The sequence below is a fragment of the Lutjanus erythropterus genome, chromosome 23 (genome assembly GCF_056507025.1).
Source record: "Lutjanus erythropterus isolate fLutEry1 chromosome 23, fLutEry1.hap2, whole genome shotgun sequence".
Lineage (NCBI taxonomy): Eukaryota > Metazoa > Chordata > Actinopteri > Lutjaniformes > Lutjanidae > Lutjanus > Lutjanus erythropterus.
Window position 1 is genome coordinate 9,987,120 of NC_139339.1, and position 22,760 is coordinate 10,009,879.

The 22,760-nt window shown below is 37.6% G+C and overlaps 1 protein-coding gene across 5 annotated transcripts in view; it reads left to right on the plus strand.

Annotated features, from left to right (window-relative positions):
* Positions 1 to 1,473: 1,473 nt before the first annotated feature.
* elavl2 (ELAV like RNA binding protein 2) overlaps positions 1,474 to 22,760 on the plus strand; it is a 44,464-nt gene continuing 23,177 nt past the window's right edge. Inside the window, exons 1-3 of one of the 5 annotated variants that reach the window (XM_084711957.1) lie at positions 1,474 to 1,881; positions 20,561 to 20,651; positions 21,570 to 21,813. In XM_084711957.1, coding sequence (XP_084568083.1) covers positions 20,580 to 20,651; positions 21,570 to 21,813 — 316 coding nt within the window. In that variant the 5' untranslated portion in view covers positions 1,474 to 1,881; positions 20,561 to 20,579. Of the gene's footprint in view, positions 1,882 to 3,298; positions 3,333 to 20,560; positions 20,652 to 21,569; positions 21,814 to 22,760 lie in introns of those variants that run through there. The other 4 variants (XM_084711956.1, XM_084711954.1, XM_084711959.1 and 1 more) reach the window with 4 other exon arrangements.

A 22,760-nucleotide genomic window follows, 5' to 3' on the forward strand; every position in this document is an offset into this window, starting at 1 on the left:
GAAAATGTCTATCAAATATGATACAGCAGGTATACAAGATAATTTATCTTATTAGCAGGTGAGCACTTGAAAACAATTCTTTGGCTATCATAATCTGTATGCTATAATGACCAGTTCAGATGTTGACCAAGCTGTTTTTTGCTACCTGTAGGGTGAAATGAGCTTCATTTTTGAACAAAAAAGAACCAAAACCAATTGAAACATGCCAAATTTTCCAAATGCAATGAACAATATTTTTTTACGCTTCTAAAATAGATATTATTGTGGTCAATACACTTTTATAAATGCAAACAAAACAAAATATGATATGTAAATGATAGAAACATTTATTTTTATTTTGTCAAAAGGTCAAAAGAATACTGTAATTTAATTACAGGGCTATTAATGGTATCAGTCTCAAAAATCCCATATCAATCGAGATCTGGAGCTTACAGCCTTTTGTTGTCACTGTTTCTGCTGTATCGGCTTCTGCAGCTGTTTTGAAACAGTATCTGCTCCTAAGAGCATCGATCTTCCCTTTTCGCTCGTGTCCATGCGAGCCTAACTGTTGCTCCACCCTCTGAAAGACAGAAAGTCGACAAAAGATGCAGGATGAGCCTGCTGCGACCGCTCCTGCTGGACACCGCTGTAATGTTACTACAAGAAAATCTCGAGGAGAGCGTTTTCTATTGTTAAAAAATGTCAGGGGATCCCAAAAATGAACGCCCACCTTTGTTTCTAGCCGATAGGTTGAGTATTGAGGGCTGATCATTGACTGTAAGTGTGTGAGGCAGACAGTGGGAAGAAGCATGTGGGCTGCTGCTCCACACACACACGCACACACACACAGATATACTGTAGTTACTGGAGGAGAACTGCGCTGTCCGCGGTGCTGAAAACACACAAACGCAGCAAAATCAGGCGCAGATTTCACATGTTTTGTCTGAAATGATGCGAGAGTGCCAAATGGCGCAGACATTCATATCTATACATGCACAAAAAAGCAAAAAAGGAGGAGGAAGAATGATGATAGAAAGCGGTTGGAGTTGTTTTATTGTCTTCATGTGAGGGTCTGAAGTGGATTAAACCCCCCAGTTGGAAGAAATGAGCACAAAAATGACCAAAATAGGGCCATTTGCCCCCGTTTTCCTTCTTGTATGGTGGTGACAGTGTGGTGATGGTGGTGTAAAACACATTTGTGAGAGGAGGAATACTCTCTCTGCTGCACCGTGCGTGTCTCGGCGAGGCGATGTTTGACTTCAAATGCCATATTTAGGAAAAAAAAGACGCTTGATCGCTTTGAGTGACAGACGCGAGGGCGAATGGCGTCTTTGGATTCGGAGAAGACGTGAGAGCCAATGGCGTCGGAGAGCTCCTGTGCGCATAAGCGGTGGATTGGAGCTACTCCGGGTATACTTCCGCGTCCAATGCGTGTTCATGTGTAGGTTGAATGGATGAAACGGAGGGAGCGGAGAGGTATAGGCATGCTGTGATACGGCCCTATATATTGGCCGGCAGGACTATCTTCCTTTTAAAGACAACCTCCTCCTCGCATTGGTTTCCACTTAGTGATGTCGCGTATTTGTGTGGCGCACCTGTAAAGAGCGAGACAGGCAGAAGCCGGCTTTTTTAATTATTTGATTCCTTTTATTTCTTCTGTTCCTCCTTTTTTTCCTTTTGTTTCATGCATTTGCTGAAAGGAACTCATTTATTCTGTGTTTTGATTTAATAAATATTTCATTTCCTCATTTTATCTTGTTTGTGTTTGGCTTTTTATGTTTCCAAGTTTGAACTAAAGAGAGACAGAGAGCGGAATTCATCATTTTACACGCTATTGGCCAGGTGTTTTCATTCAGAGATTGTTTGCCCTAAGGACGTCCATAACTTTCATTTATAGAAACGGTAAGATATTTTTACACATTTGCTCATTCACCTGAAACATTTTAAATCGAGATTTTTTTTTTTTATCCTGTGTAGGAGCAGATCATGCATTCACTGTTAGTCTCAGGCTTGTCTTATTGCATGTAAACGCAATAGGAAAGTCACCGCGATGCATTCATGTTCCCATTGACGGCTGATTTTCCAACTCTGAATTGCGGTGCCTTGGCATATCATAGACTTACACGACAGGATGAGAAGGGATATTTCCGCACATGTGCTCGTTTCACAATCTGCCCAAGGTTTCAGACATGGACGGACGCATTTATGGCTCTTAGTGTGTAGAAATATAGGCCTTTGGGAGAGTGCTGAAACGTGGGATCCGCATAGTAGTCGCTTATTTTACCGCATTTAAAGTAAAAACGTTATCGTGCTGGGAATATTGGACTATAGCAGTAATGCTTTGTGTGTAGAATTTAACTGCAGTAAACAAACTAACCATATTGACATTGTTTTCATTAATCTGAGCTGTTTAATCAATATAAAAACTTGTATTTTTATTTATGATATAATTTAAAAAACATGGCCAATACAAATCTGGTTTAAACTACGATGCAGGCTATTGTAAGGACGACTCTTTGGATTTAAATGTAAAATTGCCTATAGGGTTTAAGATTGAGTGTAACTCCCTAAAAGGAGTAATGCTATATAGGTTAAGTGCAGCCTGCTTGGAGTTGCTGGATGATATTTTTTAAGTTCTGCTGTTATAGGCACGTTTGTATGAAATTTCTGAATTTCCATGTAAGTGTTAATTGTAAAGTGTAGACGAGTTTACAATTCCTAGACTAAAAACACACTCTGGATTTGGATCTCAACCTTTTCACACCAGAGTGCACTTATTACCATCCAATTTAATTAGGTATTGTCTCTAATACTAATATTAATGAAAAATATGTATGCAAAAGTAACTGCAGAGTCAGTTAAATCAAAAATAGTCAGCCATGCTGATAAATTTACTTTATACTTAAATTAATCTCAAATGACTAATTTTTCTGGGGTCTCTTGAATACATCAGGGACCCTGATGGCACCCTGACTGACGCAGCTTTGGGGCCACGCTCCAGCGATGTCATTGTTGTGTCTTTTCCCCATAGACCGTATGTTAAATAAAAGGTGTACTTTGGCTTCATGCTACCTAGCCCGAGTGCCTTTCCGAGTAAAATGTCAGTGGAAAACGGCACTCGGGATAGGTAGCATAAAACCAAAGTACACCTGCAGCGAATCAAGTAGTTAATCGTGCATTTCCGGGGTATGGACCGGTTTCCTCGCTGATTGGCTGAGGCTCTGATTAGTTTACTTAGTGGCCGCGTTCCCGCCACCGCCCCCTTTTCTACTGCGCAAAGACTGCGACCAAAAGTTTGATGTCTGCAGACTTTACATCAATAAATACCCGCAACGCCGATTCAACACCTCAAGGTAAGCCACCGCAGACGAACAGTGTAAAAAATATTGACTAACAAAATCAACTGTACGGAATTTGTACAAAGAATAAAGGGATTTAACACTTACGGTAGCTAGCAAGGTCAAACAGAAGCTGGCGCAGCAACGCTCGGACGTGTTGCTCGCAGAACTCCATTTGAAATATTCGTGTTTTACAACGACATAAAGTTGTGCAGTGTTGCTTAACGTTAAGCTAGCTAAATTAATGGTTACTGTTGTGGTGAGCGCTGAGGCAAATTTCGGTGCTAGCTAACACGCAAGACTACACCTATATGATGAGACATGAGCGCCACAAACTAATTTCATGAACGCCACAGCCGACACAAAACCATCGATTGCCAGCGGCTGTGTTCGCTAAATGCTCGTTTCTGGTATTTGTCTAAACCATGTTCGGCTAGATAGTCACGTAACCTTAATTAAAATGATCATGGAGCTTTTAATGCCAGTTAAACAAAAGTGATAAAAAACAACTAGTTTTGGCCATTTAGCATTTGCTACAGGCAGACGGTAACGTTAGCATAATTTGGACTGCGATTCAGTTGCAGTTTGGTCTGTTGGCGCACGTCGACTGCAGTGGCACAGGTGTGTCAGGTTAATCAATTAAACAGGCAGCTCTCAGCTCTCCTTCTGCATCCACTTCCCATTGTAGTTCATCTAATTAGAAAGGCCTTAGCTAAAGACAGGTTACCTTTAAACTCGGTCACCTTTTACCTTTTTAAACACAGGGTTTAATCCAGACCAAGTGATACATACACGTCTGGGGTGATATAGCAGGTGTACTTTTTATGTTTTGCCATTTATATTTGTAATTATTTCCAATACTTTGCAGAAATCTAACACACTCCTGAAAAAAAACTACATAATTAATAGAATATTTAGGCTGTTAATGTATATAGTTGTGTACATACAATGACCATTTTTTTAATGACCAGGGTTTTTCATCCAGCAACATAAACTATACTTTACTATATGTGATCTTGTGACATAAACAGTACTCTTAATTTACTACTTGATAGCATGGGGAGTGGTGCTGTTACTCATGCTTATGGGCGTATTCAGTTTTTGTTAAGGAAGCGGGTTCGTTGTAGATGAGCTCACAGGCTTTGAGGTCAATTGTTTCTGATCTGTGGTGTAAATGTGTGGAGTAATGCTGCAGGTGTCCTTTTTGTAGCACTATGTTGGTGATTATTTCCAGTATTTAGTAGAAATGTAATTCTTGAAATTACACTACAAAATTGGCAGAATATTGATTTAGGCTGTGAATATATTGATAGTGTGTACACACAGTGGCTGTTATTTTAAGGCAGGGATGTTTGACATAACGGTAGTTAGGGTGGCACAATAAGGTAAAAGTTATTTTGACATTGTGATATGATTCATGGTAAGTGGAATTGATCATTTTTGCATCACAATTTTCATATTCACTGGAAAAAAAACTACTTAAATTTTTAAGTGACATTTGTTGGGATGGATACCAAACAAACACATCTTCTTACATTTCAAGAACTAGATTTGTAGGCCAGAGCATCTCTAATTTTACAGTGCTTCACAATAATGTTGTTCTGTCACACATTTTCCTTTATCAAAAAAATGCAGTCTCTGTGATTTGGATGTTACACATGGCCATATTACTAATGATAGTCTTAATTTACTACTCGATATCATGGTAAACAGTACTGTTGTTCATGCTAATGGGTGTACCGGAACAGGTTCATTTTAGATGTGCTCCGAGACTTTAAGGACAATGGTTCGATTGTAATCTGTGGTATAAACAAAGGCATATTCTTTCTTGTTTGCAGTTTTCGTTCTTATGATTGTAGTTTCTGGCCTTGAATATTAAGCATGAATATGTTCAAGAAGCCACAGGCAGCTTGAGTTATAGCTGGCAGTCTGTGGTGAGTAATCTTCAGTTGGTGGGTCATGAAAAGATTACATATCGTCGAGCCAGCAGCTAAGAGCCTGACCAGTTAATTTAACAGGAGTTTGCCAGCACACGGGACATCTGTGGTCCTGTGGGTATAGGGGGACAGCCCAGCGAAAGGAAATGGTGGGGAGGTGCTTACAGGGTGTTTAAGGATGTGACATGTACTATAACTGTAGCTTTGAGTTTGAACATGACTTTTTAGTAGGATATATTTACATGTTTGGTGTGTGTTATTATGTGGTTTCTTAATTTAATTTATCTTCAATATTGATTTGACACTGTGACAAGTGAGAAACGTTTAGGACAGATGAAATACAGTAGAATATGATTAAAGATAAATTCAGGAGGATTTGTCCAAGCTGTTCTTGAACGCACCAGAAAGATGGTCGAAATTCATTCCCAGGACCTCAGATAACATTTTGGGCTGGTAAAGCATCCCAAATGCAGCAAAATAGTGAGGGGGAAAAAAAGGAAGTGCAAGCAGAGGGCAGATACAGCCACCACCACATACTTCTGGTGGTCATAAATGATGATTGAAAGGGATTATATGTATATGAGTGTATACATTATTATTTAGGAAAATGTTGCATATTTTGCCTTTAACATACTAGAAGCACAAAATCTGTTGCTCGTAAAGTACTTGGCCATGCCACTTTTTGTCCGTTCACCTGATTAAATATGGTTCTTGTAGTAATATTACTTTTTTTTTTTGTATATAAAGACCTATGATTTTTATTTGATGAAATTGCCTAATTCATGTCATATTTTACTTGGGTCTTGGTGTTTGGGATTTTTAAGAGTATTGTTACATAAGTAATCATATGCATGATTTTGCTATTAATACAGTAATATTAAAAGCATGAGGAGATCTTAATTCAAATCAAGCATCATTGCAGATTTCATCACACGTTCAGCTTTAATGTAGATGGGACAGGTTTCTCTTTCTATATATATATATATCTGCTGTTTTCATGCATTTTCCCTCGTCAGTGTTCATACAACTGCCACAATTTTCAGCAGCCTCTGTGCTCCTGAGAGGGACAAGAGATAAGAGCGGTTGTCTTTATGTATTATTGAGCCCCCACGTTTGCCTTTCTAAATAAAGGCTGCTGACAGAGTGACTAAAATGCAGGACAGTGAGTGAACTTCCAAAGGCCACATCACTTTGCTGCTGTACAGCAATGTGTGGTGCTGCTGTCAGAACTGGGTTAGTATACAGTGGGTGGCTTTAGCATCAAAAAAAGCAATTTTGCCCCCTTTGTCCTTCTTAAATGTCCATCCCATCCCCCTTTCTTCTCTCTGTGGCCTCCCCCTTTACTCCCCTTCTCTGCAGCTGATCTAGTGTGGATGGTGCACATGACTGTTTTGGTCCTTATTGTGTGTTGGCCACAGGGTGGCCCTCCCTCTGCATGTGTGGGTCATTACTGGAGGCCAGCAATGCAGTGTTCTTGACCCTGTCGCTGCATCACAGCAGCTTTTATAGATGCTCTGTATAGGTGTTATGTGGTGAGTGTTGATTTGTGTAGTTTAATGTTTGGCTGTATTAGTGTGTAGGCCTATGATGGTGAGAAGCAGAGGTAGTGTGAAATATACCTAGTGGTGTCTAAACATTGCAGATATTTTTTACATTGAATACATTGCATTATTGGATTGGATCTCATTGCAACTGTATTGCAATTTCTAAACCATGTGTCTACAAAAATGTAGGTAGATTTGAGAAGAGTATGTGTTTTGATTTTGTATTGATTCTCAAAGTGACTGCTAATTTTTAATTAATAGTTTACATGAAAATACTTGTGGCAGTGATTCATTTTGTGCGGTTTAACCCCTGACCACTAGATAGCAGTGGTATGTCATCACCATTATGACTACATAAAAAGTAAAGTAAAGTTTTTAGGCATATGGTGGTGTTCTCTTTATCATGACAGTTTTCTTAAAATTAGATAAGACAGTATTGTGATATCATGATGTCAGTCATATTGCCAGATTCTTCAATAGAGTCCTAAAACCAGATTTAGTGTTTGCATCTTGATCGTTAAATTAACAAAAATCAAAGTAACTAGTTTTCAAGTCTAAAAAGGCACCAAAAGACTGAAATGTCATTTATATATGTACTGTATGGTTTGTTGTCTTTTATTTCCACCATTGATATCCAATAATTAAAGAAAACTGGTATAACAAATCTCAAGTCCAGCTTTTAGTATCACACTGTCAGTTTTTTTTTATTTTTTTTATTTTGAATAATATATTGCCTTTACACCTTTTTATGTGACAGTATCTGGAAAATATTTACTGTCACAGTAAGGTTCACTCTCAGCAGGGATGGGTGTTGAGAACCAGTACTAAACCAGAACTGGTTCTTGACTGGCCAGTACAGAAATCTCAACAAGCACCTGGGCAAACGATACTGCTATCGGCTATTTAATTTCAGTCCCTTTAGTGATGTGATTTTTAGAGTTTTACTGTCAGTAAATTTTTGGAATCATACATTTGACATTGATTACTTGGTTTTAAGTGATCATCAGAGTAACTCTGAGTTAACACATTCATAAGTAATAGTGTTGGTAAATAGCTGCAAGAACAGACAATAAATTTGATCATAACAGACTGTTTTTTTTGTCTTTTTTTTTAAACAAAGTAAAAGAAAATTGTGAAATTGGAGCAGAAAATATGGAGTATCTTTTTTTTTTTTAAGCAGCAATGACATGTTGATATTTTTACATTGGTTTTCTAAAAGCATCAGGCCAGAGAGAATAAAAAATGCCTCTGGACAAAATTTCAGAACAAGTCAATATTGATGAACATGTGTTGTTGTCTCTTGAGCAATGCAAAACTACCCAACTGAATTTTATTTCAGGCACACTCTGTAGTAATTTTTTTTTTCTTACTAACATTGCTGGATTATTCCTTTCTCCCAAAGTGTTGTTGAGAAATCGTACACTTCTACTTTGGAGGCAGCCTGCCAATTATAACTCAACATTGCATCACTTTTCAGTATTATTCTGACTGGCTGTGGTATGAGGGAGCTGCTGCATAACTAACCCACTTTCAACCCCCCTACCCACTGTAGCTTTTACAGCTTCAGGACAAACTTTAGCAAGCTATTGAGTGTGCATCTATGTTGATACATTTCTGCTTCGCTTTAAATGTTAATCTGTAAACAAATGTGTTTGTAGAAAAATTAGAGCAAACATGCACTGAAATGGAAAAGAGTTTTAAGATGTGGACTGAGCAACACAGTGTCAGACGACATGGAAATTAGGTTTACTTACTACTGTTCCCTTGTTGTTGGCAAAATTACCATTATTACAGGGCTGCAACTAAAGATTATTTTTATCAATGATTAGTCTGCAAAACTTTTCATGATTAGTAGGCTAAACTGTTTCGTGTATAAAATGTCAAAAATAGTTAAAAATGCTGATCATTATTTCCCAGAGCCCAAAGTGAAGTCTTCAATTTGCTTCTTTTTTTCCAGTGAGCAGTCTAAAACCCAAAGGCTCTTCATTTACTATTACAAATGTCGGGCTGCAACTAACAATTATTTTCATTGTTGATTAATGTTAACTGTTGTACTGTTGTTTGCTGTTGTAAAAGAGTAAAGAAACCAGAAAATGTCTACATTTAAGAGGCTGCGATCAGATTTTTTGACATTTGTTCTTAAGTTACTGAAACTGTTAATGATGTTAATGATTAATCATTGCAGCTCTATACAAATAACAAAGACGAGCAGTAAATCTTGACAAATTATTTTGTTATTGACAATGACAAATTATTAATTGATTATCAGAATCAATTAATCGAGTAATCCTTGCAGCTTTAGATTAGTCAAAGTTGGCTTCAGAATTTAGTGCAATCTTTCAAGCTTAAAAAGTGCATATTTGAGGATAACTACATGAAAATCTTTATTTTTTAAAAGAGAAATTGGTTAAGATGTACACGTTGTGCACCACAGCACTGCCATCACTTTACACCTTATTTTTATCATCAAGGTATAAATATTACCATATTACAGCATTGGCTGTTCTAAGCGTCTGTCCTTGCACACGTCAGTGTGTGGGTAGACTAGTCACATCTGTTTTCAGCTGGGATATTTTGAACTGTTACTTGTGGGCTTTTAGTTTTCAAGGACAGGCCGTGCATGTCAGCGTGTGCACTCTGGAGTTCTTCACTCTGCAGCTTGTCACGCATACTTGGTCAATTTAATCCTCTGAGGAGCTAGTAGCAGAGATTCGTGCCTCCTCACTTTAAGTGCTCAGTGTCACATCAGTACATGCTGATCTCACTGTTGGCTTCAGGTTCAACTTAAAGAAGTTCTGCAGTTAGTCAGATATTTTTTGCTTAATTATTTATGCATAATAAAATCTTAAAACTTTTCCTGCTGCGTTTCCTCTCATCGATCCAGAGTTGGTCTAGTATAGTCTTAAGTATTTCTCTTTGTTTTGATCCCATAAAAGGTCTGAAAGAAATGACCTGTACAGTATATTTATATAATATCTGATGTTAAGAGACTGGCTGAAGAAAACAGATGCCATAGGCCTAATCAAATATAACAATTTTCTGCAATATTTCCAGCAGTGCTTTCCAAGTACTGTCAATGTGCAGGCTCTCAGATGTGGGTTCCTGTTGTCCATTAGTGCTACAGTTTATTGCATTTAACTTTGAAAGGTTTAAGCCAAGGGCAGATGGCAACAAAGTAAGAGGAAACTATTTCAGTAAGTATGGTAGTCATGTTTCGCAACTGTAGTAGATTGGTTGATGGCCTTTACTGAATCTGCCGTTAATTGAAACTAAAATGGCAGTCTCAGTATCCTCAAGTGGCAGCTGTGACATAAATACATAATTTGGATTTATTTAATTTGGAGCTTAAGGAGTTTTGGTATTCTTTGTAGGATACGTTATAAATGTCTGTTCTCTGGTAGTTGTGCATCAGTAGAACACCCTGACCAATAAGCCTATCACAGCCCCACCTGTATTGTCCTACATGTTGTGCGATATGCATCAATATGAACACTTTTTTTTTAAATCAAGCATAATGCATATTGTTTTTGTTAACTTTATTTGCAGCATTGTGTGTGTTTGATCCCATTTCTTCATTTAGGTCAGATATTTTCATATATGTTTTAATTTATAGTTTATTTATAATTATTTAAAATATATGTGAAAGTTGACTGTTTCATTGCCCTGATGTCATTTTGGGCAACAAAGTTTATTGTTAAATTGTAAAATCACCTAGCTTCGTATCTTTGTCACAAGTATTAATTGCTTTTGAGGGACTATAGCAAAAAAGTTTATGTATATTCTGTACAAAGCTTCTGTAAAAATCCAGTATCGGGGCCCTGATCATGAAAGTTTTATGACCGACCAGGATTAGTCCTGCATATTTTCATGACTGTTTAATCTGTTTTATGAATAATCGGTCAGTAAATGGTAAAATGCTGTCACAAGTTCTCAAAACACAGTGTGACATCATGATGCTGCTTTATCTGTCCAACTATCTATCCTCAACTCAAAGATATTCTGTTCATAATGATATAAAACAGAAGAGTAGAAAATCCTCATATTGGAGAAGCTGGAACAACTCACGGACGAACGCTGCTGTCAAGAGTACAGACGCCACAATGACGTTAAAGAAATGGAAGCTTTATTTTCTGGAGCAGCAATCAACACACAGCAGTAACTATTATACTGGAACCTGAGCTTATCTACAAACTTTATTGCTGACAAAAGTTAACACAACTACCCCTCAGCAGCAACTAAGGAAAACACTGAAAACTCAAATATGAAGATATAAGTGCTGTGCCACACATAATTCATACTCAAATTTATATCGCCCAGTCTTAGATACAGGTAAGAAATCTAATCAGATTGTGATTGATTCTGTATCAGCTGATTTACAGCTGTAACTCAGTCAAGAGTTTGATCAGCTGTGAAATCTTGCTTCCAAACACCCACTCAAAGTCACTTTTCCATGTAATTAATTAGCACTTTAATCAGTGAGCCGCTAAAACGGAGCCAGCACCACCAGCTTCAGAGGTTGAAGGATGCCACACGGCTAACAAAATTATATTTGAGTGGACCAGTTGCATGTAAAGTTATCACAAAGCTCTGTCTTTAGTGTGTCTTTTATTTTCTGCATGTTGCGTTTGTGACAATATACATAACTTTAGCTTGTGTTTAAGGTCAAAAGCATTTGCTGTATTTGAGTTGTGAATCTCTGCATTCTCTTCATGGTAACGCTGCGTGCAGAGGCTTTTCTCCCCCTTGTGAGATGGCTGTGGGATCTGAGTGTACCAATAACTAAACACGCTACACTTTAATGAGTCCTAAAAGGCAGCCTGCTCAGTGGGGTAAAATTGTGGAGGTGGATGGGTTTATCTTAGCAATGATGGGAAAACAAAAAAGAGAACCTTGTGGTCTTTATCTGGGGCTGGTTTCTGACGAAAACTGTGAGGCAGGGCCTCTAGGGAAACAAGATGCTCTGCACTCAAATGCCTGCACTAAGAGGAGGCTGCTGGCTGGCTGGCTGGCTGCACACAGTGAAAGCCTTGACTGAAATTTTTGGGGAGAGGCGTCTTGCCAAGCCTTCTCTTCCAAGTGTTTATCTAATGAAATATTTCTGCCTTGTGGCACTATCTCAAGCGGGACAATAGCCAATGTTTGTGCTTTGTACTTAGAATAAAAGGTGAAACATATGAAATGGAGATTGAAGTAAGTCATTTTCCTCAACAACAATATGTTCTCTTGTGGCCTGCTTTTCTCTGTTACTATGCACGTGGGGGAGGCTGCTTGTGGAGCAGATAACTGCTTAGGATTGCATGTTTTCAGCATATGAGAATGTTGGCAGAGTATCTCCTAAGTTTTTGAAGTTTCCGTCTTTGTGGCCTTTGTCATGTTAACAGAACAACAAAAAAAGTTGACATGAGAAAGCTGTGAGGTTGTGAAAAGTATCGATACTTCAATATCTTTTCAATACCACATTTAAAAAAAATACTATGGTCAGTAGATTTTTTTTTTTCATAGCTTCAGTTCTCTCTGCTGTAACTAAGACTAATTTTTTTCCCTGGTATTGAAAAGGGGTATCAAGTCTTGTCTTTTTTTATATTAGTATTATATCTTAGCTTAAAATTCTGGTATCGTGACAGCTTAAGCAAGCAGCACTTATATTTTGCAGTCACCAACTGGTTTCATACTTTGAGACAAATAACAGATGGAAAGAGCAGCAGGAGGGTTAAGCTGACCTGTAAAGTTCAAGCCCTCATCTTTGCATGACTGAGATGCTGCTTGCAGTGTATTTGGTGTCAACGCGGGCTGTACTTGCTTCAAATTATTGTTGCTTTAATCAGCTGAAATCTGATGAGCAAACTTTGATGTGATAGAGGATATTATTATTATTGTACTTGCCTGGAATCAAATGGTATCGGAACTAATGCCTACTTGTATATTGACCGAGATTAGTCTTTTAGTCCGTTTTAGGATATGGCAATAATTTAGTATTATCATTTAGTTTCATGTCATGTTTGTTGCCTTTTTTGGAACGCGACACATATATTCACACTCAGATTTGTGTTGTCTGTAGTAGAGTAACAGTTAAACGTATTCTAATTTACTGTTTACTATGTGTAGATATAGCAAGCCACAGAAAAATGCGAGTTCATTGTAGTATATCAAGGCCTGCAGCCTTCTTGCCTTTACTTGCAGTGAGAGGAGTATATGCAGCAGTCAACAACACAAAATGCAAGCCAGTACACTACTTTATAGTACTAGTATCAACATTATCTGTATGGAGCATTTCTGTATTTATCTTTAGTAACTTAGTTAAGAATTAAAAGGTATGTTGATGGTTAACTGAATATTGATTTAGCACCCTGTGACATCAGATCATGGGGTTGTGGCTTCCCATATTACAGAATAGGAGGGGACAATATGGATAAAATATTGCTGGTTCCAACCTCTTAAACGTAAGGATTTGCTGCTTTTATTAGTTATTTATGATAGAATTAAGTCTTTGGGTTTTGGATGTTAATTGTGCAAAATAAATAATTTGAAGATGTCCCTTTTGGCTTTGGGAAATTGTAATCAGCATTTTGCAGAATTTGTAAATATTTCATAAGCCATTAATTGTGAAAATCAATCAGCTGACTAATCCATACCCTAATAAAAATAATTAGTTGCAGCCCCAGTAGGGTTAGGGGAAATAATTGATTGTTAGATTCATCACTATTCTCTCTTGAAATATTATGAATTGAGGCACAAAAGTAAATAAGTGGAAATTTAAAACCCAGTTCTTCACGTTGTGATCGCCCGTAACAATTTTGAAAGACAGCCCATACATGCCTTATGCTGAACCAATTGGATGGTGAAACCTAATCAACATTAACATGTGCACTGTGCTTACGTCATGAACAAGGCTACTTCTTGAGTAGCCTGAACGTAAGCAGCTGCAGATAGATACAATTTGACCGGCACCCCCTAACTTAAAATCTTAAAATTTTCATGTAATCATTTCATAATTGCATCATGGCCCTCTGAATCGGGATTGAATTGTGAGGAGCCAAGAGATTCCCACCTCTCAGCCCTTGTGTTATGCAATTTTATATCGCAGTGTTGATATCATGATACAGTAAATTTTCTGGCAAATCAGTCCAGAAACAGCTATGGCTAAAATAAACAAGACATGCTGCATTACTGAGGGTTGACAAATATGTATTGTGTCGTGGTATTTATCGTCATATGGTCTAAACCTACAGAAGGAACAGCACTGTAAATGTTTGTGTTTATACCTTGATGATGCGTTGGCGGCTTAAGTGTTGAGGCAATTAATGCTTGTAGTCTGCAGCTGTCCATCTGATGTAACTAGTGTACTGCTTCAGCTCTTTCTACCATCTCTTTGCAAGCTGAAAATGTTCATAACACAGGTAACAGAAACAGAATGTACACATCACTACTCATTACTCATATGCCCTGGGAGATTGAGGCATCTCATTTTAATAGTATGAACCTCATGCATGCACTGCACCCTCCTGGTTCATGCTCCCTGCCGGTAGGCAAAAGACGTGGCTAGCAACAGCATTTGCATCAAAAGGCAATGGCAGGAGAATTGGTTATTCCTAAATGTATGCACAAATTTTAGATGTTTACCATTATTCGTATATTTTATAATAACTTAAGTGCTTTTTAAAACAAGCTATATAGTGCTTTGCAGGAGATAAGATAAAACACAAGAAAGGCAATGCAAAGACAAGCAAATATTTCAGGAGCTTGCTTTAGTGAAGCAGATTTATGTAATTGTTGCTAGCATACTGATCTAAGTCTCGGACAGTTGACTATCAGTGTTGAATGGTGCCATAATCTATTGTTTGTCTTCCACGTGGTCATCATGTACACTCATCGGGGGGGTTTTGTGTCTTCTAGTGAATGAAATGTATTTGTGGTAATAGGTCATGCAGGTTAAGGCTGTTTGCTGTATGGCTGTAGTTTCTATTTTTGCTTTGGTTATGTAGTCAGTTGGTTTTGACCTTGGTTTAGGGACATGAATCAAATGAGTCATGTATCTGCACTTGTACACTGCAACATTGGCAATGTAGTTTGCCTACAGTACACTCAGAAGCCTGAAAACCATCATGGTAAGGATGGATGTATTTTATTGAACAGATGTAGGCCTAAAACATGCAAAACTTAATATTACGTGCACACAAGTATCTCCCCAACCTGCAAGCAACGTTAGTCTGAATGTTTAGCTTTGACAGAAGTGATAGATTAGACTAGGGTTGCAACAAACAGTTATTTTCATTGTCGATTAATCTGTTTATTTTCTTGCTTAAACCATTACTTATTTAGTCTATAAAATGTCAGAAAATGATGAAAAGTAAAATGTATTCATAGATAATCAGTAGTCTTGACACTTCAGTAGTTGTTTGGTCTGGTAGAGGCATTTGTTGTTCAAGGAAAGTTGAACTAAATGAAAACATGTTTTAATCCTAATCATGATTGTATCCTAATTATTAGTGATTAATCGATTGTTAGCATTTTTAATGGTTAAGAAAAACACAAAATTTGCAATCTAAACAAACACACAGTTCTGAAGGATAAGATATTGCTGTGTTTCATATTTTCAAGTAAGCAAAACACAACAAACAAAACAGACACAACAACAGATGAACCCCCCTTGCCTTTGGAGTATCGAAAAATAAAAATACCATGTCTCAGCCTCTTCTGTTTACAGATTAATTTTTCAGTGCTCAAAATGTCAAAATAAAGCCAGATGCAAGCTGCACCAAACTGATGTCTTAAAATTGCTTTTTTGTCAGACCATCAGTTAAAAAAGATTCAAAGATATTAAATCAACAGTGTGAAACTCAAGGCAACAAATCTCATTGTCAGATCTAGTTATATCACTGCCCTTCACACAGAAAAAGTCAGTGATTGAGCACAGTAACTATAAAGCAGGAAGCTGTTAAGTGAAGCTGCCATACTAGATGTGTGTGCGTGTGAATCTGTGCATTACGCCATTTTACACACAGACTCAGATCTGCCACGTATCAGCAAACACTGGAGTGACCATATTGTCAGTTGCATAGGATATTAATGTTATTCAGATGAGGACGTTCTCACACAGATGAGTGTTGGCTTGAGTTCACAACAATGGATAATAATACTGCATCAAATAAGAGTGACCTCTTTTATTTGCTTTTTCTTGTTCCCGGTTCAATATGGAGTATGAGCGTATAAGTGAACATGTCAGTCAGATGCTGGCAGAGAAGTCAGCTGATGATCGACGCATGTTCTCAAATTGGATTGTGAAAAAACAAACTGCCTGAAACTCTTTTCTCTTTTAGAAATAACTAACATGAAGCTGACAAGTCTGCAATTCTCCATGGCTAAATGTGCCAAGTGCATGTTTTGCATCAGCCTTCCAGTCTTCAAAATGCTGTGCTCTAAATAAAAATGGACAAAAATGAGATTTCCCATATCATCACTAATTATCTGGTTCCATAACAATATACTGTATATCTGCCAATATATTGTTTTTGCCATTTCTTGTACAATTTTTGGCCCTTTGGAGAGAATGTAAAATAATTAACAAAGCTATTGGCAACGTGATGTTAATCAACGCAAACCATTCTGTTCTTTACAGTCTGCCATGTGGTCTGGCGCAGGCACACTCTCCCTATTTACATTCTTTGTCATGTGTAGAATAGGGCTGCAATTAACAGTTATTTTCATTTTTGATTCTTATCATTTTCTTGATTAATCGACTAGTTGTTTGGTCTATATGGTTTCTGAAAATGGTGAAAAATGCTAATCACTGTTTCCCAGGATGACATCTTGAGTCTTTTGTTCACAAGAGATATTCAGTTCTGTCGAAGGAGAAAAGACAATCTGGAATCAGAATTTTTTTTTTCTTTTAAAAAAATGGCTCTAACAATTAATCAGTTATCAAAGTGTTGGTTATTAATTTAATAACCTTGCAGCTCTAGTAAAGAGATGCACACTGATCATCCTTTCAGAGCAGAAAGAGCTAAATATCCAGATAAATAAGACTGTTAAGTACATTGTCATTTTTAGTCAAGCTCTCACAGTGGACTCTAATCACACACACTCACAGTACACCTCCAGTTTTTCACACTTGGATAAGCTGAGGTCGTAATTATTTTCGATTCTAATAAGAATCCAGAGCGGATCTACAGCTGTTTGATCCGACTGACACCGAGCTGTTTGCCGCAATTTGTCAGTTCACGTGCCTTTATGTATATCATGATGCACGGCACAGCCAATCGCTGCATCTGACAGTGACAGCTGAGCTGTGACAGTGTTGTAACACAATTAACAGACCGAGAAAAGCAGCAAATGAAAAAGATACTGCTTGTTCAAAAACTCAAAGGTGATCTGCAATGACTTTATTTAGTCAAGATAGAAAATACTGTTAAATACTAGTAGGACAAAATAATCTTTATGTATAAATAAAATATCTGAGGGAGGATGTGTGAAAGCATCAGTACACAGTACATGTTTACTGACGTGCATATACTTTTTTTGACCACGGTTTGAGAGCACAGAACAGTATATTTTAGATGTCAGATAGATGTAAACAAAAAGCAGTGCAATCAAGATGGCAAAGAATTTAATCTCTTCTGCTGGCTTTGTAAAATAAGGAAATTTTAAGACAAACATTTTTAATTCCTACATGATCAGTCTTCATGGCTCAGTATGGTGAAACACTGAAAATGGCACATTGAGTGTGGTTTGAGATGCTCTGTCACCACTCAGAAATATTGATCGGGTTTATTGGGGTATACCTGTTCATCTGGCAGTTGCAATACGGTTTTCATCACTTGAGTGGAGAAAATCAATTTGCATTTGAGTTACGGCAAGTTGACATTTTCACTAGATGCAACCAACGAGGTGAAACAAATTCATAAATAGGACACTAAATGCTCACTTATCTGTGCTGTCTTTTTGGATGATTTTGAAGAGACTGTAGACTAAAAACCTTTTATGTATTTGTGTGGCTGTGTAACTTTAATTTAGCAACACATAATGTGGATGGAATAACAGTAGCCTTAACATAATGTCCATGAACTCAAGATTGTCAAATTTATCGATACTTCCTATACCACAGGTTTAAAACTGTTAATTATTAGGGGTGGGGAAAAATTGTTTTGTGGTTCTTTTTCTTTTTAACAATTCCTGAATCTTTTTTGGATTGCTGTATTTATTTTTTTCATATAAAAGTAAGTAGCGCCTAGCCCATTGGCTCACTCCTAACTCATAATGGAATTTCCTGTTGATTCACTAACAGACATTGGCATCACAATTGCCGAAATATTTTAACAAACTGGTGGATTTTACTTCACGTTTAACCTAAAATGGCAAGAATGCTCACTCTTCAATGCATGTATTTCCTGTGGAAAGAAACTACAGCAACCTATAAGGGTCAAAACAGATTTCACAGTTTCGGAGTTCACTTTCATATGTGAAGGAATGATAATTTAAAGGCTCACTCTCTGTCCAGTTTTAAGGGACTTTATTAATTTTAGCCCCACACCTTATTTTACGTTTTCTTATGGCTCTTACTTGATGAGCAGCAGCAACTGAAGTTTACTTTAAAAAAAAAAGTGCAGTATAGCAATAATGCTGGAATGAAATATAATATAGAGACTAGAGAGTCTTTAATGGTGTTTTTTTTTTCTCCATGTTTTTTTCTATGATCCTAGTGTTGGCAAACAAAAATCTAAAATCATAATATTGAATCTGCACCCGAGTATCATCATAGTATAAATCATCCCACCCCTATTAATTGTACTGTTGAAAGTATCAAAGCTATAAAAAAGATTTAATTGTTCGTTCAAGATTTCAGTTCAGTCTTTATCATCCTACCTGAAATATGGCTTGCAGCATTGCAAAACCAGATAGTCTTCAGTGACTTTTTGTGTTTCACCACCGTGTGCTCTGTGCAGGTTAGAGATGGGTATCAAGAACCGGTACTGCACCAAAATTATGGGGAGTGAATACGAGAGTCAATAAGTGAATCTGTAAGCATTATCATTATTGTATTCAAAAAATTCTATCAATATCCATTGCTAGGGCAGGTTGTTAATTAAAGAAAGGGAACAAAATATTCTATTTTGTGTGCCTAGGACTTTGTTTCTTTTTGTCACAGTATCAAAAGAGGTATCAAGTATTGTTTTTTTTTTTTTTCCACAGTTAAGTGAAGTGGTTGTGTCAAGTGACAAAGGAAAAGAGTTAAAAACTGTGGATTGGAACATACTCAATTATCCTGTGAAGTTTGTACTGGCTCTGCATTGTTGTTTTTCCTGACAGGTTGAACATAGTGATGCCGCTGTGTGCAGCTTATTTTCCTATGTTAAACACAACCAAAATAAAGGTCAATTTATAGGATGTCCATGGAAAATTGGATCTGCAGAGGTGATAAGCATGTAAAATGCTAGCAGAGTTACTCGTCATTTCAGCTAAGGCAGGGCAGGGTGCCTTCATCATAAAACAATGTGAGAAATCTTTGTATGGTCGACGCATCAAATCAGTAAATTTTCTTTGTTTTTAAGAGTCCCTGAGAAACAACAATAACCTCTGAGCTAGCAACCATCATGCTTAAAAAAATGGCAGCTTCTGGCCCCCCTAGGTTGTTAATGGTATGAGCGTAAACAGGCTAGCAGCGTATCTTTTCTTTTGTGGGAATTTAGACATTATAGTGCCAGGGCTGAGCTCCCCATGCGCACGTTCCACCAGAACAAGTTCTCTTCCATCATACTTTTGCAGGGGCACCATTGCCGTATCCTGGGCTTAGATTCTAAGATGATTGTGATTGGTTTTAGAGAAACGCAAAGGAGGCAGAGCACTTTTTCCCCCTTATAGCAGAATGATCATGTGTGGAGCCAGTCTGTTCTCCATCACTGAGCACTATGGAGAGAGGCCTGGCTATGCAAAACTATAATTTTGATTGTCAACTGTGACAGGTCATCATCCTATTTTAGTCATTCCCATTCTTAAGCAAGTGTAATAAATGCCCTTTAATTGTTTGAATGGTAATGTAAGCATGGTAAACTAGTTGTTTTGTGGTTGTAGTGAGATGTTCTTCACAAATTGCTTAGTTTTGTATTAGAGTATATTAAGGTAATTTGATATTGTTGAACTGCTGTGGCTTTTTGTTTTATGTTGTCATGGTGATTTAAGTTGGTTGTGAGCCTCAGTTTTGTTGGTTTCTCATCTCAACTTCATGATTTGAACCAGTTGTCAGTGGCTTGTCAAAGTAGGAGAATGCTAAGGCTTATAGGAAACTTGTAGATTATATTACTGTGGATGTTTGCAGTTCTCATGCATTGTGTGCTATAGACTGTATAACAAGTGCAGGATGTGTCAGCGTAACTTAAGCGTGAGCTGTGCTGCTGGATGTGAGCAATCTGAGCAGACCAATTGATTTGTGCTTTCGAATTTTAGTGATCATCTTTGTGCCGCGCTCCCATTCATTTAACTAAATGCCATTCCTCATGCTTACTGTCAGTGTTGTGGCCAGGTTTCGCTCTTGACTGAACACCCTATGCTTCTTGGTTGTGCTGTTTGCTCCTGACTGAAGATGTATTGTGACTAAGTGAAACATTGCCTTTTGCTTCTCCCTGGTTTTAAGCCTATCTGCATGGACAGCTAGCTCAAAGAAATATAGCCTCCTTCTCTTCCCCCCAACAATAACATGTGATCTGACTCTGACTGTTGCTTTTGTTCTTGTTGATCTAACATGAAGTACTTTTTGTGTCCACATTTTCAGACGGCAACTCCAAACTAACATGGCAGTCAGACTGTGCGATGTGGCTTCTCTGCTTAGAAGTGGTTCGTGGGCACCTGAGCCTTGGACTGGGGTCTGTGGCACTTCTTTTTTGAAATCATTTGGCCATCAGAAGGCCTGCTTTTTGTCTCAGTGCTCAGGCCATACCAATGACGTTAGCTCTCAGTCACACTTTGGTGCTCAAATCAAATTCATCACATGTTCAATTTGGAATTTAGGCACTTTTGGGTTTTGTTTATGAAAAGCTCCCAAGTTGTTAATGTTTGACTGTATTGGTATGGTCTAAACCTGTCTGCTACTGTCTACTGTGATGTTATATATCATAGACATATAAAATTATGGCTTAAAATGCATAGTGGAGTGATTACACTGATCTGCACATGGTGAATATGTTAATAAAGGATGACTCTTCATACATTAACTTGTTGCTGGTTGCCTTAAACTGATTACTAAATCGTTTAAGGCCTGTTGTCCTATGCTAGCATACTGATGGCTGCAGATTTGGTGCCGCTGCTATAGGCTTTGCATATCTAGTTTATTTTGCAGAATGAAATGTTTCACTTTGGTTGCACATTTAACTCTGAAAGATATGTTTAAACATGCCACTTAGCAACTTTAATATTGCTTTATCAATTGTTGAGCTCCTGACAGATTAATAGACCGTCACATTGCTCTCTCAGTAGAAAGTGTCTTCTATTTGCCCAGAAACAAAAGCAGCAATCATGAATAGCAGAGAAGGGAATTCATTGTGCAGTCTTTCTTTTCTGTTTTCAACTTTTTTTTTTTTTTCTACCTGTGGTAGCGCTGTAAAATCTGACATTAAACATTTGGATAGATATATATGCTAAAGGAACAAATTTACCAGTATTCCTACAAAACAGTGTTTCAATGTGTGAAGAGTGTCCTTTTTTAACCATCTGTTGGTATTTTCATTTCTTTTTGTTTGATTAGCATGTGGTTCTGACTTGATTTTTCTTTTCTGTCTCTTTAGCAGGTGATTGCTGCCATGGAAACACAGCTGTCCAATGGGCCAACTTGCAACAACACAAGCAACGGTCCTTCAACAATCTCAAACAACTGCTCCTCACCTGTAGAGTCAGGGAGCATAGAGGACAGTAAAACTAACTTGATAGTCAACTATCTGCCTCAGAACATGACCCAAGAGGAGCTGAAGAGTTTGTTTGGGAGCATCGGAGAAATTGAGTCCTGTAAACTAGTCCGAGACAAAATCACAGGTAACACAACCGTTTGCTTTGCTATGGCTGGTTAATAGCTTGGGCCCAACAGATACACAGTGTTCTGAAATTATTGGCTGCGAGTATGTGCATTAATTTGCTATTAAATTGGCACACAGTTACATTTATTTTATATGAATATTTATAATCTAAGTTGGGAATGATTTTCCTTGCTTATTAACATCAATGTTGAACCCAAATAAATGTATCGGTGGGGCCCTACTAGCTGTATTGTTCATGTCATAGGCCTGTCTGTTTATGCATGCACAGTATGTGATTCCCTCTTTGTATATTTGACATCTAGCGACATAAATTATGGACCTTTTATCCTCAATAAATGCAGAGGCCTTTGTTTTGAAAGTCAGCCAATCATTCTGCATCTCATTATGGAGAATATCAGGCGACGTCTTTATATAGTAGCCATTATAAAACCTACCAGGCAGCAGAAGGACTAATTTTAATTGCTATATATTGAGGCTGTACTGAAGCTTTAAGATTGGCATTCAAAAATTCTAAATTAGCGTTCGGGTGCTGCACAGTCTGTTCACAATGTTTAAATCCACTATTTCTGCACAGTTGCAGATAAAGATTAGGCTTCTTTATGAAATGGCAGAAACTGAAAATATTTTGATGTTGGATTTTTCCCTTTTGCCAGCCCTAGTTTGCACTAAAGGTATGTTGTTGTAGAGAAAATATGTATGTCAAGATATATTGTATACTGCAGAATAGCTCAAAAATATTGCGACTATTTTTAAGCCTTATTGCCCAGCCCTACTGAAAGTTCCCCCATATTTTTGCTGTCATTTATGGTCATGCTATGGCTACTGTTCTCTGCGTGTTTTGACTGAAGGTTGGGTTCAGCTCTGACACATGCACAAAATAGAGTAGAGGGGCAGAGAAGTCGAAAAATATTTCTGCTTATTATATTTGTATAATATGTTTTTGTT